The sequence below is a fragment of the Cydia splendana genome, chromosome 6, assembly GCF_910591565.1.
Source record: "Cydia splendana chromosome 6, ilCydSple1.2, whole genome shotgun sequence".
Lineage (NCBI taxonomy): Eukaryota > Metazoa > Arthropoda > Insecta > Lepidoptera > Tortricidae > Cydia > Cydia splendana.
Window position 1 is genome coordinate 8,150,425 of NC_085965.1, and position 16,349 is coordinate 8,166,773.

Below are 16,349 nucleotides of genomic sequence, written 5' to 3' on the forward strand. Positions count from 1 at the left end.
AGGGATTCTATCCTTCTCTTCATACCCTTGAAGTCCTTCAAACCTTTAAAGTGGAAAATCTGTTTCTAACTTCAAACGACCATATTACAGTAATGTCAACAATGTTACATTATACATATACAACGGTTTGTCCTCGCTTCGCTAGATGTTCATCGAGGCCCGTAAATGTGAATACGATATTGTTTTGGATAGAATAACTTTATAATGTCATTCTGAATTATTTGATTCTACATTTGTAAGAAAATCTACGATTTTGTCGGATTTAAGAACCCATCAACAATCAACATGCTCACTAGTGCCACTGGTAAATAATTGAGATTATTTATATTTAAACGATATATATTTAAAAAAGGGGGCCGCTATGTACTGTTTTGTATTTATGTACCCTTTGAATATGTACATTATAATAGTTTTTTACTTTGCTGGATTCGTCAATCTTTGCACGCATTAGATTGACGAATCCAGCCAGCGCTAACCTTTTAAGAGCCCATCAACGTGCTCACAAGCAGCAGTGACGCTTAGTGAGCACGCTGATGGGCTCTTAAAATGTATCGTTATTGTAATTGGCTACTATGAGGATGAAGTACCCAACTTAAACAAAAAAAATGTTGGTTTCCCTACCTTGTACTTGAATGACTATTGCAACTAATACCGCTCCTAATATACTTGCGTTGCCTTTTTATTATTCATTATTATCCAGAAAGCATCCTGAAATATTCATTAAACTGAACTAACATAGCAGATAATCATTAATCACGGATAATTAAGATTGTAAAGGGAGCCACGTTTTTCCATGACACTGCTTCATTAGGCATTCCGAAAAATATGATCGAAAAATCAAAGAAAGGGTAATAATAGGTAACATAATATTAAGACCCGACCCTTGTTCACTCGAGTAGGCTTTTTCGCTGCCTTTTCATAACAATTTAGAAATATCCTATACCTCGATGGTTTTCAATCAGGGCTTGTCTGATATACGATCGCTTTTAACCGATTTATTATAATGGAATACTTATACAAAGTGTTTTAAAGAAACATATTGCGATTAAAATTCCAACATGATATATTAATATGCCTATTGTCTACTTAGTTACCTATTTTATTATGTACAAAATATTTTTTTTCAGCTTTGCCTTAAGGTTGACTGAAAGAGAATGCCTCATGGCATTTAGTTTGGCCTTTTGTAAGATTAAGTTTTTTTTTTTGCAGTAAAGTTTAAACAAATAAATTAAAAATATCATTTCATAATTACAAGATACTTTGGTCAATTAAAACATCGTGAGGAAGGAAACCTGCATTCATCTGCTAAAATACAAAAGTTTGTTTGGAACGTATAAGTATCATAGTTTCAAATAAAATCATGATTTTATGCCCATCATAAAAAAAAATAATAAAATTGAACAACGCAGCATAAATGCAACTCTGTTCCAATTGAAAATGGTTTAAATTACATTGAAGTAATTAGTACTACGAGTAGGACCCTGGGCTTAACAAGGATATGTTCTCAGTCCGATAAGGTGAGTTAGGCAAAGTTTCGGACGTTTTTAGGTGGGTTGAGATGATGTTGGATTTTTTTTTTCTCAGCTTGTGGATAGGGTACGGACATGATTCAAGTACAGAATTGATAATTATGAAATGCTCTATATAATTGATTTTTATTATGTTTCTAGACACCATAATGAGCGTGTAATAAGTGTTTAAATATAGGAAACAAAATAAATTGACAACATTATTTTTTTACCTGGTGGTGTAAGAACGGACGGGCCTATTAAGTTCGGCCCTTTTGCCGGTACCAAAGAGTTTACTATTGCAAAATAACCGGTTTTACCCACTGATTAATATATAGAAGAATTGGCCTAGCAGTAATTCGGGCTATCATATCCGACCCGATTTTTATTCTTTTGCATTTTTTCTGTCCGATCTTACACCATGCGCTCAATATTCAAGAAATTATGGTTGTCAAACTTTAGATGTGGGGTCAATGAACCCGTGTAGGGTCAATGAACCACGTGGGTTCATTGACACCATAAGCGCGGTAGGTTGAAAAAAGGTGATAAAAGAGGATTTAAGGATAAATTAATATGAAAGTGTAGGAATGAATACGACCATTTTTAATCAGTCTGAGTTTTTATTATTTATAAAGATAAAAACATATTTGATTAAGTATGAGAGATCATTTAAGTATGTGGCGTTACTTATTTAAGTGTAGAGATCAATACAAGATGATTTGGGAGCTTTATAGTGATTTAATATCTACTATTAATCACATTTACCTAATACCTAATTTAATTAGAAATAGTGGTGACACGACTAAAGTTTGAGCATCCCTGAGAATTTAAGATCGGATGATTAGCATCCGATCTTTTACCACTTCGGGTTAGACCGGATCTCGGCCTACAGGCATCGTATCAAAATTCCAAATATACAGATTTGTCACAAATTTAATAAAAATAACATGCAATCTGTAAAAGAAACAAATAACGTTTCAACTTGCCAGTTATTCTAGAAAAACTGGCGGAGGGTATTTCCGGACACAAAATAAAATCTCATTTTTTGGACGTTTGCACATATCTCGCGACTTGTTAGTCGGAGCGACAAGTGGGGCCTGAAGGGGGGGTGCGGGATAAAATAGCGCATTGCAACACCTTGCTAGCATTTAAAAAAAGGCCCACAAAAGGCGGAAATTTGAATCATATGATCTTACCCGGTGTCCGATCTTAGTCGAACTCACCTTACGATACGATACGATCATTTATTTATTGATAAAATATTTTTACATGTCAAGTCTTAATACTAGGTACTTAAATATATTACACTGATTACAATATACATTATTTGAACGTTATTTAGCTAACTAACCAGTTGCTATTTGTTATAAAATCAGTTTAAGGGGCTACCCGAGGTTCTATTGATTTTTGACAAGTTTTAAATCGTATCTCCTTTTATTACACTACAGATATAATTTATAAGACAAACGGTTATCGGTTCTTCAATCTTTTATCTCCGGTTTTGTCTACCGGATTTTGAAAGAAATGAATACTTTTTTATTTATGAATTGTTTAAACATTGTCTAAAACAACACGTACCGTAAAACGGGGTGAAAAGACACGATTTTCAACTTCAAGGACGATTTTCGCCAATACCTAATCCAAATGATAAAAGTAAAAATTTTGATATCATTTTTTGAGTCTTGGTTAGTTCTTCAATTTTGCATTTGTGAAATAATTTTTTACCTACCCAATGCAGAGAAAATCAAAGAAAACTACCTGTTTTCTCCATATCCTTAAAACGGGGTCGATAGACACAAGAAAGGGGTGAATAGAAATATTAAGTTTTAGTTGTCATTGGCATCGAATTTGGTCATTATTATGTCGATACTCTATTGGCAAATGGTATATATATGTTAAACAGCTATTTGACACAAAATTATTTTTTCGTGTCTTTTAACCCCCAAGGCGTGTCTTTACACCCCTTTGTTGTATCTAATCACCCCCAATGACGTAACTATTCACCTAATATGTGTGTCCACTGACCCCTTTATCACGTAAAATTGCTTGTTATTAGTTTTTTGCAAAAAAAATGCTTCATTATAGAGAAAATTTGTGATATTATTTATTATTTAGGTACTTACTACAGATACTATATTACCAGCGGGCTCAGCACGGTTCCATTTTTATCGACTATCACTATGCGCGTCCCTTTCGCACTTACATACTTGTTAGAACGTGACAGGCATGGTGACAAGGGATAAAAACGCGACCGTGCTAAGCCGCCAGGTTAGCTAACTTTTACTTAGTTAATGTCAAAACATTTACCGCTAGAACAAAGTTCAGATAGGCTTCATTTCTTACCTCGGCGAGACCTTACTTTAGAGTAAAAAAAATCTACCTTTTAGGCAGTTTGATTAAGTTCTTTTGGTATAAATGTAGAGAATAAATAGTCTACTATATACGCATTCCAAAAAATCTAATTTTAGAGATGTACGTTTTTAAATATAACAACTTGAAAGAAAAAGTTCAAAATTTCTCTATTCACCCCGCGATTTCTGTTGACCCCGTTTTACGGTATCTAGTTTGCTGTGAAGGATCTTACATGTACGAAATCTACATATTTGGGTTCGTCTTTGACGTCTCAAAAAACGTGTCTAGGGTTTTAATTTTAAACTAATTAACACAAAAGTTATGGCCAGAAAACCAGTTTTTTAGCCTAAAATTCTTCGAGCAACACGGAAGGGAGGCGGCATTCGCACTATTTCCCCTCTGCCTAGGTACAAGATCAAACTGATCTACCGTGGGTAATAAAACTAGTTGCGCTCGGATTTTTCACTAGACCGAGTCCAGACGCGCGCGTGAACACAGCAGCAGAAAAAATGCCTAATTGCTCGGTTTTTTGTCGTAAAAAGAGGTCGGGGACATCAAATTTACAAAAAGAAGGTGTTACATTTAACATGTGATATTTTTTTTACATATCATACGTTTAATTACATTTAAACACAATTTTTATATTTTAGTCTCATGTAATTGTTGGATTTATTGATTTTGCTCGCCCAGTACAAATTGCGGATCGGTCGAGCGACAAATCCGACTTCTCTTCTCTCAGAATACAATAAAATTGTTTGACGTAAATGTGTTAGTGTGCGTGTTGTGACACTTGTGACTCGTCCGTACACAAAAAGAGATAGAGGTTTGCAAGATTTGTCTTTGACGTGTGTCATTTTCTATGTATTTGTGTCGTCATTACAGATTGGATTTTGTATGTAAGTGTGTGAGAAGTGTGACTGTGTGCACCTTTCCCCCCGCAAATAATGGCAGAAAGATTTGTACGGTAAGATATCGCTTAGGCCCCTCCTTTCCGATGTGTCGGAAGCCGGCGTTGCTCGAAGCTAAAATTGTTCAACTTTGATGCCAAATATTTCGAAGACAATGAACTTTGAAGTAAATATGGGATACTATATTGCTTAAAGCCGTTGCTAATAATAAGATTCAAAAACATTAGAAAACTAAGGGATTCAGATCGAAGGTCATTGGCGTGGGGTAGCCCCATAATATCACAAATTACAGTCCGCATAGGGCTAGAGTTGAACACCCGAACCTTGTTCACTGTTGACCACGAGACATAATGCTACTGTGTAGGTAGGCATTGTCCACTTTAGAATATAATTAAATAAGAAATATAACAAGTCGTCACTTGGAACCTTACCTATAACCCTTGTTTCCAGGACTACTCAGCCCGCGAGTGGGTGCGACAGGGAGCCCCCAAGGAGAAGCTGATGATCGGCATGCCGACCTACGGACGCTCCTTCAGTCTGATCAACGAGACACAGTTCGATATCGGCGCGCCTGCTTCTGGTGGCGGTAAGTTTTTTTATACAAGACGGTGGTAAATAAACCGACCGTCCTGATGATAAGCGATCATTCTAGTCAATAGACGCCTGCAACTCCAGGGATATTACATGCGCGTTGCCGACCCTTCAAATACCTGTACAATCTTTTTTTAAGAACACTATACTCGAGAAAAACTCGGCAAACAAAAATGCGCCACTCATAAGACACAGCGCTCGAAAAACCCATACACTCCATTTTTTGTGCCAATCTGTAGCCTTTAAGAAAAATCAAGCCTTCATTCCACACCCAGAAGTTCACGGAAGGGAAATGCTCTGAAATCGCCAATTAAATGCCGTGCCATGATGCAAGGATACCCCCTGTCGACGGCGTAGTGGGCCTCATATGAAACAATTTTTCATATCTCATGCTCTGAAAGTGGGTCGTTGTTGTTCTAAAAGGTGCGCAGAAAGTGATACGTTTATGCTCTAGCGCAGAAAAGTGGTGTACTCCTCTGCGTCCCCGTCCCACGAACAACTGGGTGGAAATAAAATTGAAAAATAGTGTCTTTATTTCCTCGCCTGGAACAATTGGTAATTGTTTAATTTTACTAATCCCACGTTGATCTTTTTTTTATAAAAAAAGATGTAAGTAAATTGTTAAAAACAAATTATTCTTGATTTCTTTCGTTGAATTCTATTTACTCGATTTCATAAGGCGGGAACCAAAAGGAATACACCAAAAATATTTTTTTAAACCTTACACTTGCGTAAATGAGCAAAGGCAGAATCTTATACAGCCACAGTTAAACGTTTGTACGATATTAAATTGGGTTTTAAAGTTATTTAGCACTATATTCATGAAAATAAATTAAAATACAAGATAAAAAAATCTTATATTATTAATTAAATTGTTATTTAATATTTAAAATACTTTTATTATAATATGTCTTTCCCATCACGGAACAATGGTGTTCCGGACCTTTGGGAGGCGTGCGCGGAGCCGAAGCCAACACGTAGAGGCCCTTTTGACACTTTAATGAAATGTAAGGGGTACACCGAGCGGATGCTGCCCTTGCACGTGTCATGGGACGCACGCAGAGGCAGCACCCGCCAGGGTGTAAGGGCTATTGAGAGTTGATGGAATCTAAAATGAACTAGGTTATTGGGTGAAAGCGATGCACTAAGTACTGAGCTATGGGGTAAAAAACCGGACGCCTGCCTAATAACACGGTATGCAATTTTATTTCCGGCAGACGGTGACTCGCCCTCACAAGATGGGCCCCCACAAAAAGCGACATCTAGGATGGCTCAAGGGCAACACCGGTGTGAGCGGCTCAGGGGTGTCGAGAGGTGTGCGCCGCTTTCTACCCAGTGGCTGTTAACAGCCACTGTGCCAACTCTCGTCTTATGCATATTTCACTTCCACCCCTGGAGCTTATAGCTCTAACGACTCCACTCTGGCCGGCCGGCTAAGGCAAGCCAGAGGCAGAGAATCCTGTCCCACCCACCCTCCTTGCGGGTAACAGAACTCCCCAGGAGCACTCGGGTACGTGAGGTCGCTAATCCCCAACAGCTCGCCACAAGCTGCCCTGCGTTGACTGATTGCACTGGTAAAACCAGCGGGCGATGGGGTCGTCACATCCCTACGCCTATTTATAATATGTTATTATTATGTTCTTACCAAGGTCGCGGTGCGGTTCGGTAGTCTGTTGCGGCTTTTAGAACGAAAAAGTATAAAATTAAAAAGTAAGAGGCAATCCCGCTGATTTTCATACTATAATGAACAAATAATTTTAAAATTACTGCAGTTTGTTAAAAAATGTGTGTTTTCGTAAATATTGCAATCTAAATGATTTTGCTAGGGGTTATTAATCTTCACATATGTAAAGTCTCCGATTGCAAGTAAGTCCTAAGGAAAAAAATCATGGCCGTGGGTCTATTAGGTACTTCAATTACTAATTTTGCGAAATTGCTTTGTCTTGTTTGGTTTCCTCGCATTCGATATGAAAAGTAGAGTGTTTAACTCGGGTGAAAGGCACCATTTCCGTCTCGGACTATTGGCGCTCTCACTGCGTTCGAGCGCCAAACTACCTCGACAGAAATGGGTGCCTTTCAACCCTTGATTAACAATCTACTATTTCTGAGCGCGACGACCTTATTGTTAAGCAAGTGGATAAGGTTTTACGGATACAATATTTTGAGGCAGCAGTGAGAAAATACACAAATATCAATATTCACCCTAATCAAACATGTTCCTTTAAGGAAGTTTAAGGCATCAATCAGTGCCCTATTTATCAAAAGCTTGTAACTTGTAATACAAGTGGAAGTCCCTTTCTAAAAAAAGCTGTCAAAAAGTGACATCCGCTTGTATTACAAGTTACAAGTTTTGATAAACAGGGCACAGATCACGCCCTATCCTGATTGTTTCATGAAGGTTTGATGTGTCGTGTTCGCAGTCAGTTGGTTACGTATAATATACAATTTGTAAGTGCAATATAAGTGCATATTACAAAGTCCCTTTAAAAATCCTTTTTTTATAAAACACAAAATTTTTAGGACATCCCGCTTTTATTTGATCTTTATAAATCTACAATACAGGTACATATTGTGATAAACAGAAATGTCTGCACGTGTCTAACATGTTCTAAGCTTGAAAATAATGTATCCTGCAAATAAACACCTTATTTGTACACAATAAAGTCTAAATTAAACTGTTCGCTTAACATCGTTACCTGCCTTCGTGCAAATCATTTTCGTATATTGGTTTGTTTAACAGGAATATTGTTTAAGTTTTGAGGCCAGCGGTTACGTTCTCGAATATGTTGGTAACGTGTACGGTCCGATTTTATATGGGTGATTGGACAAACGATTTTGTGGGTTGTTACGCAAATTGCACCATATTGTATATCTAGGAATAATATTTTAAGGGGCACGTATGCGATAATAGGTATATAGTACCCAAATATTGACGGAGAGTTTTCGGAGTTTTTACTGCACGTAAAAAAAGCCCGTATGAGTCCACTACATTACATTTTCTGGGAATAACCCTGGCAGAAATGTGTTCCTGTTACCTATGTGTTTTCGTTGCTGCGGTAAAAAGTAGTGTGTGCCTGCCAAACGAGACCAAAATATTTGCGCAACGCTCCTTTTGAGTCTCCCACTCTAGTCAAGATTATAATAAGAATTTTTCACTTTGTCAGCAATTAACATCAGCATTAGGATAAAATACTCCTTTCCTTTTGTATGCATCTTATGTAAACCATGTTTTTATAATAAATTAACAAAAAAAAATGGTGTCAACCAGGCTCCGCCGGCCGCTACACCAACGAGGCCGGATTCATGTCGTACTACGAGATCTGCGAGTTCCTCCGCGAGGACAACACGACCCTTGTGTGGGACAACGAGCAGATGGTCCCGTTCGCGTACCGCGACGACCAGTGGGTTGGCTTCGATGACGAACGATCGCTGAAAACCAAGGTAAGACACCAATTAGGCGAGAACAACACGACCCTTGTGTGGGACAACGAGCAGATGGCACCGTTCGCGTACCGCGACGACCAGTGGGTTGGCTACGATGACGAACGATCGCTGAAGATCAAGGTAAGACACCAATGAGGCGAGGACAACACGTTCCTCGGGTGGGACAACGAGCAGATACCAGTATAGGTTGCCTTCGATGACGAACGATCGCTGAAGACCAAGGTAAGAGACGTATGAGGCGAAGAGGACACAACCCTCGTGTGGGACAACGAGCAAATGGTGCCGTTCGCGTACCGCGACGACCAGTGGGTTGGCTTCGATGACGAACGATCGCTGAAAACCAAGGTAAGACACCAATTAGGCGAGAACAACACGACCCTTGTGTGGGACAACGAGCAGATGGCACCGTTCGCGTACCGCGACGACCAGTGGGTTGGCTACGATGACGAACGATCGCTGAAGATCAAGGTAAGACACCAATGAGGCGAGGACAACACGTTCCTCGGGTGGGACAACGAGCAGATACCAGTATAGGTTGCCTTCGATGACGAACGATCGCTGAAGACCAAGGTAAGAGACGTATGAGGCGAAGAGGACACAACCCTCGTGTGGGACAACGAGCAGATGGTTCCGTTCGCGTACCGCGACGACCAGTGGGTTGGCTTCGATGACGAACGATCGCTGAAGACCAAGGTAAGACACTAATGAGGCGAGGACAACACAATTCTCGTGTGGGACAACGAGCAGATGGTGCCGTTCGCGTACCGCGACGACCAGTGGGTTGGCTTCGACGACGAACGATGGCTGAAGACCAAGGTAAGATACCAATGAGGCGAGGACAACACGTTCCTCGGGTGGGACAACGAGCAGATACCAGTATAGGTTACCTTCGATGACGAACGATCGCTGAAGACCAAGGTAAGACACCAATGAGGCGTGAACAACACGACCCTCGTGTGGGACAACAAGCAGATGGTTTCCTTCGCGCACCGCGACGACCAGTGGGTTGGCTTTGACGACGAAAGATCGCTGAAGACCAGGGTAAGACACCAATGAGGCGAGGATAACACGACCCTCGTGTGGGACAACAAGCAGATGGTTTCCTTCGCGTACCGCGACGACCAGTGGGTTGGCTTTGATGACGAACGATCGCTGAAGACCACGGTAAGACACCAATGAGGCGAGGACAACACGACCCTCGTGTGGGACAACAAGCAGATGGTTCCCTTCGCGTACCGCGACGACCATTGGGTTGGCTTCGACGACGAACGATCGCTGAAGACCAAGGTAAGAAACCAAAGTAAGAAAGACACCAACAAGCCTGGGTCATGTCGTGCTGCTACAAGAACTGCGAGTTTCTCAGCCAATATCAGTCACTGATTTAAACTTTCACGATTATTAAACATTATCAAACTGCACAACGGGACTTAATCGCGTATTTAAGTTTTAAGATTTACCTCCGACGTTTCGAGGACGGCGTTGTCCCCGTGGTCTCGGAGAAGACTGGCTCAAGTTGACATCAACATCTTCTAGCCGCGCGAGTTTTTCGAACTACACAAACAACAAACAAGACCAAGTGCGGGTAGTTCGAAAAACTCGCGCGGCTAGAAGATGTTGATGTCAACTTGAGCCAGTCTTCTCCGAGACCACGGGGACAACGCCGTCCTCGAAACGTCGGAGGTAAATCTTAAAACTTAAATACGCGATTAAGTCCCGTTGTGCAGTTTGATAATATCAGTCAGTAAATGCTACAAAAACTTAACTTCTCGTACATCTCCCCTCTTCTTTTCGCCAACTTTTTATGTTTGTGTTTGATATGGTTAAATTTTTATCAACATTAGGTTTACCTGTAAGCATGATATAGTAAGTCAGAGACTAAACCGCATATTTTATTCTTAAAAATATAAATTATTTAAATTAACCAATTTCAATTCCAGATGGCTTGGCTCAAGGAAGAAGGTTTCGGCGGCATCATGGTCTGGTCCATCGACATGGATGACTTCCGAGGCTCCTGCGGTACCGGAAAGTACCCCCTCATCACCGCCATGAAGCAGGAGCTGTCAGGGTACAAGGTCAAGCTGGAATATGACGGGCCTTATGAGTCTTCGAACCCGAACGGACAATACACTACTAAGGATCGTAAGTATATTTTATGTACCCTTTTTTGTATACGCGATTATCATACTACTGACTGACTGATGCGGATACATAGTCTACTTAATGAGGGAGAGAGCGCTATGTACGTATATAGCAATGTCCCGTTCGCACTCCGGAGTTGTGTGTTGATCCACATCCAATGTGAAGACCGTCTCAGTCTGAATTTCTACTCAAGTTCTTAGGTGTCTTAGGTCTGTTCAATTGATTACGGACTCTAAAATCTTGGAAATAGAGACGAATTCAGGTTTTAGTTAACTCTGCTGAAGTTAAGCAGTTCAAAGACACGTATTAACACTGCAAAATTTATAGAAATTCCAAATCTTCCACTTAATATGTACCGTACATATAGGACACATTTACTATTAATGACCAACTTATGAAAATAATTATTTCTTTCTTTACCTATAAGTCTGGACTTAGAAAGCACCAAAACTGATGTTTTTTGTTACTCGTACGTGTCAAATTTTGATACATCATAAAAAATTATGTAATCTCCAGGTAAAATGTAACTCAAATTAATTAGAATGCCACTACCGTGAATTTCAGAGAAACAGCTCTTAACCAGAATACGTTTGTTTCAAGTTTACTTACATGATAAATGATAATATGTATTTGCCAAATTTCACATTCTATGCTTAATTTACGTCGGATTTAAATTTAATACGTGCCATATTTTCCGAACTACTAAACCCAGCTAAGCTAAACAGCCGGTAGTGACATGCAATTATTTATTTGGGATGTTGTCAAATGATTTATATCTGCGATAGGTAAAATGGGGTTTTCATAGAGTTAAATAAACTAGGTTTTATTTATTTTCCGTTACGTTTTTAGGGTTTCGTACCCAAAGGGTAAAAAAAACCGGACAAGTTCGAGTCGGACTCACCCACCGAGGGTTCCGTACTTTTTAGTATTTGTTGTTATAGCGGCAACAGAAATACATCATCTGTGAAAATTTCAACTGTCTATCACGGTTCGTGAGATACAGCCTGGTGACAGACGGACGGACGGACGGACGGACGGACGGACGGACGGACGGACAGCGGAGTCTTAGTAATAGGGTCCCGTTTTACCCTTTGGGTACGGAACCCTATTACTAAGACTGCTGTCCGTCTGTCTCTCCGTCTGCCTGTCACCAGGCTGTATCTCATGAACCGTGATAGCTAATACCTAGGCAGTTGAAATTTTCATAGATGATGTATTTTTGTTGCCGCTATTACAACAAATACTAAAAACAGAATATAATAAATTTTTAAGTGGGGCTCCCATACAACAAACGTGATTATTTTGCAGTTTTTTGCGTAATGGTACGGAACCCTTCGTGCGCGAGTCCGACTCGCACTTGGCCGGTTTATTCTTCTTTTAGACACAAATGGCTGGCCAGGAGGCTGACTCTGAATTAACAATTTGTTTAAGTTTTGATTTCGTTACGTAAGTGCGAGTGAGATAATCACACGACTTCAAGAGCATTTCGCGCGGATCAATCAGTGCGAGCGATCGTCAAGGTCGTATCTTAACCAGATCAAAACCTGAACAAATTGGTAATTTAAAAAGTTATTTACATTTATTTACAAATTACTTTTTCAGCCAACGAAGTCATCTGCGAAGAAGAAGAAGGCCATATTTCCTACCACAAAGACAAGGCTGACTGCACGCACTACTACATGTGTGAGGGAGAGAGAAAGCACCACATGCCGTGTCCGTCTAACCTAGTATTCAACGTTGAACAGAACGTCTGCGATTGGCCAGAGAATGTAGAGGGATGCCAACACCACACCCAAGCGCCGGCTGCTAAACGATAGAAAAAACAGTTCTGTTATGTTGGCTAAATTTTAGATAATTTTACAGACCGTTAGTATTTATAAATGCTTGCAGATCATTATGGTTCTGATGGGGTTAATACCTAGAAACGTCAGAGGGCCCTTTCATCAAATCTACACGACCAAACGACAATTGCGAGTACCAAAAACAAGACACAAACGCCTGTTCTCCGCAACCTTCTTGAATTCAGTGGCGCCCTCTGCAGTGAACAAAAAAAAAGATTTTAATCCTATTGTGGTGATTATCTATGTATAGCCTGGCCAGCCATCCGTCCATAACTTTGGAACAGTAGTTACGAAAGAAAACAAAAAAGCTTAGCTTCTTTCTATTATCTGCTTGGTTGGCCAAACTATATTGTATTTTTTTTTTACTTTTCTACATTGTTATGATCTTGAACTATCGTCCACCAATTAAAAAAGATTACTTATCGGTTGTCATTGAAAATCGAATGGAGATTCGTGTGATATATTGTAAATTAACATTATTGGTAATATTGTACGTAAAGTACCCTATCTATTAATAAATTATATTTTTAAGGATAATATTAAATATATCTTACTCTCCCAAAGGTACACAATTATTGTAAGATTTTAACAAATAAATATGAAGGTGGTTTTTCTAATAGCATAATGCACATTTTGTAAGGTAAGTAAGTTGGTTTTCTGTCCAAAACTGGATATTTTTATAATACGTAGGTATTATTATCTTGTGGCAATTTTCAAAATATGTTTCTAAGTTTTCTTTGTTTATGTGTGGCATTGATAACTTATAAAAGCGATCTTTAAAAAAATCAAGCCATAAAATAATACTTTTTAAAAATAAATAAAATATTGTGTTTCTTTGGGATTGTATAATTATTTTAAAATAAGTAGCGTAAACCTATTTTATGTTATGGAATACTCAAATCAGCTACATACACTGCCTTTTATACTGCCAGTAAATTGTTACTGTCCAACTACTTTGTTACAATGTGACAATAAATAAATTACTGTAAAATAAGTGATAATTTAAGTTTGTAAATATTGTGTTTAGATAAAAAGAGACGTATGAGTAATTATTAAACATTTTTTTAAAGAAAACTTTTTTACTTTTGCCCTTTTTAAGTAATACTCTTTAGTTAAAGAATCATATAGATTACTAGCTTCTGCACGCGACAATACTTTGGAACAAAATATCTTTGATATTACATATTACATAATACACACAACACAAGTCACTAGTGTCACTACTGAAGAGGCCGTTAAAAAACTGAATTACAAAAACCTCCCCTGTTTCTAATTTTCCATTATTACTTGGCTATTTATATGTCTCGTACATACTGCAATAATATCGACTACATTGTTCTTTCGAAACATGCTTCCAATAATCCAGAACCAATTTCCAATCGAAGCTATGCTAGCTTAAATCTGTCCAAACTACCAATTTTCACGGTAAATTGGATCATAATACGATAAAGCTAGAGTTTCGATTCGATTGTTTCGGAAAACGGGATCAGTGGTAATGTACAGAATTTCAAATCATACCTGAAATAAGCGGTTGAAAATTCATAGCAGTGTGCTTTGGTATGGATAGCAGTAGTTAACAATGAGAACTATAATTGACAAATGGATTCGGCTCTCACTCACATAATATCGGGTGGAACAGAACGAGGGACTTTTATGCAAACGGGGAATTGTTTAGGCTACGTACTTCATTTTTCAATTATTAATCACGTTAATATTTCTAACCGTTTTTGAGATACAGTTTGTTAAAACATTAGTGTAAAAACCTGTGTGTTTCAACCCTAGCAAGAATATCCTATCAATTACTATCAATGACATGACATGTGTTAACGCCTCGTCTTTGCTCGGGAATCTTCGGGAGCCGTCGCCGACGCAATGCATGGTGCGGGGCGCGGAGTAGTGGGGCCGGCAGCGGCCATTCTCTCAGCAATCTTGCGACGGACGGTCGTGCCCGTCCGCTTACAGTGATATCTTAACATCTACCTATGTATCACCCAAGTTAATCATTATACGTGCATGTATTGGACTACGAGTGTCATTTAACTCACCTCATCCACGACCCCAAGATCTTCTCGTCCACCCCTACATGCGTGGACATTTGGCGACCGTGACATTCAAAATCAAACGGTCATGAGGCGACCGTTGGAGTTCGAGCAACTGTAATGGCGACTGTCGAGAAATAACGGACTACGCAAGAACAAAGAAACTGGGATTGCTGCCGTGGCGCTTTGGATTCTGCAACACTACAAGTTGAAATAGACATCGAAAGTCAACGCCGATGTGAAGTAAGCCCGTTCCTTTTGTTCCCTAATTTTTAAAACTTCTGTTTGCTATAATTAGTGCTAGCCTACTTGCAAACGTCAGGTTATGTATCTAGCTTTATGCGTACTAGCCAATATGCACTATTTTGAGCACTAAGTTATATTTTGCTTGGTTTCCGTATAGATCAATGCATTTAAAATTGCAAATAGAAGTTATTTATATTCGGTAATTAGCTCGATAATGCTTGCCGGCTTTTTTATGCACCGTTATTTCAATCTTATCGCTTCGTCATAAATGATTTCTATATAAATCAATAAGTTGCTCGTCTTTTAAGTTTTATGCAATAACAATACGCTAGTAATTATTATTTTAAAATACGACAAATTAAGTTTTAATGTTTAAAAAGTATACGTTGTAAGTACCGGTATAAAAACATACCTACCGTATTTTTTTTTCTATGCCACGCTTGCTACTTCTATGCAATAATTTCGTTTTGCCTTCTTTATTGTGCATAAAGATTAATACATTTTATTCGCTTCGACTCATTAAAGGTGCATTTTTAGTTGTTTATTTGCATTTAATAGGTAATTACGACTAGGGTTCAAAGTCCGTTGTGGTAAATTCCAGTGTACATCGCTGCGCGCTGTTACCGGGAGCCTGTTGCTACGCGGTTTCCGGGCTATTCGCGAGTACGAGCGCTGTGGAGACGGGTTCGCCTGACGCGGCCGGTGCTGCTGGCGGGCTCGGCGGCAGCTGTGCTGGACTAGACGGCTGGATCGTGTTACCGGTTTGATTGCACCATTTTATTTACCTAGCTCATTGTTTATTGTTTAAAATGGGTGAGGAATTAGTTAAAAAATTAAATAGAAGGCGCGGTGGGCTCAAAAGTCAGTTGACCGTTTTTAAAGACTTTGTAAAAACTGTACAAGGGTCTGAGCACACGTCATTATTAATAAAGGAGCTCAGTTTGCGATTGGATGGACTTAGTAAATTAATGGTTGATTATGACGCCGTGCAAGTTCAACTTGAAGATATTTCCTCTAATTTAGACGAACAAATAGCGGAACGAACTCAAACTGAAAGTCTTTTCTATTCGCAAATTGCGTTAGCGCAAGATATAATTGATTCGTTTTCGGCCAAAAACAGTGTGGACAGTGGCTCAACTAAGTCAAGCTCTTGTCATGAAAAACATTCGTCAGTTCGTCTACCAGTCATAAATTTGCCGACGTTTGATGGAAATTACACGCGTTGGTTAGAGTTTAAAGATTTATTTGAGTCATTGATCAACGACAACGAGTCAATTGCGC

At 39.1% G+C, this 16,349-nt stretch overlaps 1 protein-coding gene across 1 annotated transcript in view; it reads left to right on the forward strand.

The window, feature by feature from the left end:
• LOC134791332 (probable chitinase 10) overlaps window positions 1–12,926 on the forward strand; it is a 155,583-nt gene extending 142,657 nt beyond the window's left edge. Inside the window, exons 16-19 of the mRNA XM_063762348.1 lie at window positions 5,219–5,354; window positions 8,628–8,800; window positions 10,741–10,942; window positions 12,545–12,926. Coding sequence (XP_063618418.1) covers window positions 5,219–5,354; window positions 8,628–8,800; window positions 10,741–10,942; window positions 12,545–12,759 — 726 coding nt within the window. The 3' untranslated portion in view covers window positions 12,760–12,926. The remainder of the gene's footprint in view (window positions 1–5,218; window positions 5,355–8,627; window positions 8,801–10,740; window positions 10,943–12,544) is intronic.
• The last annotated feature ends 3,423 nt before the right edge of the window (window positions 12,927–16,349 follow it).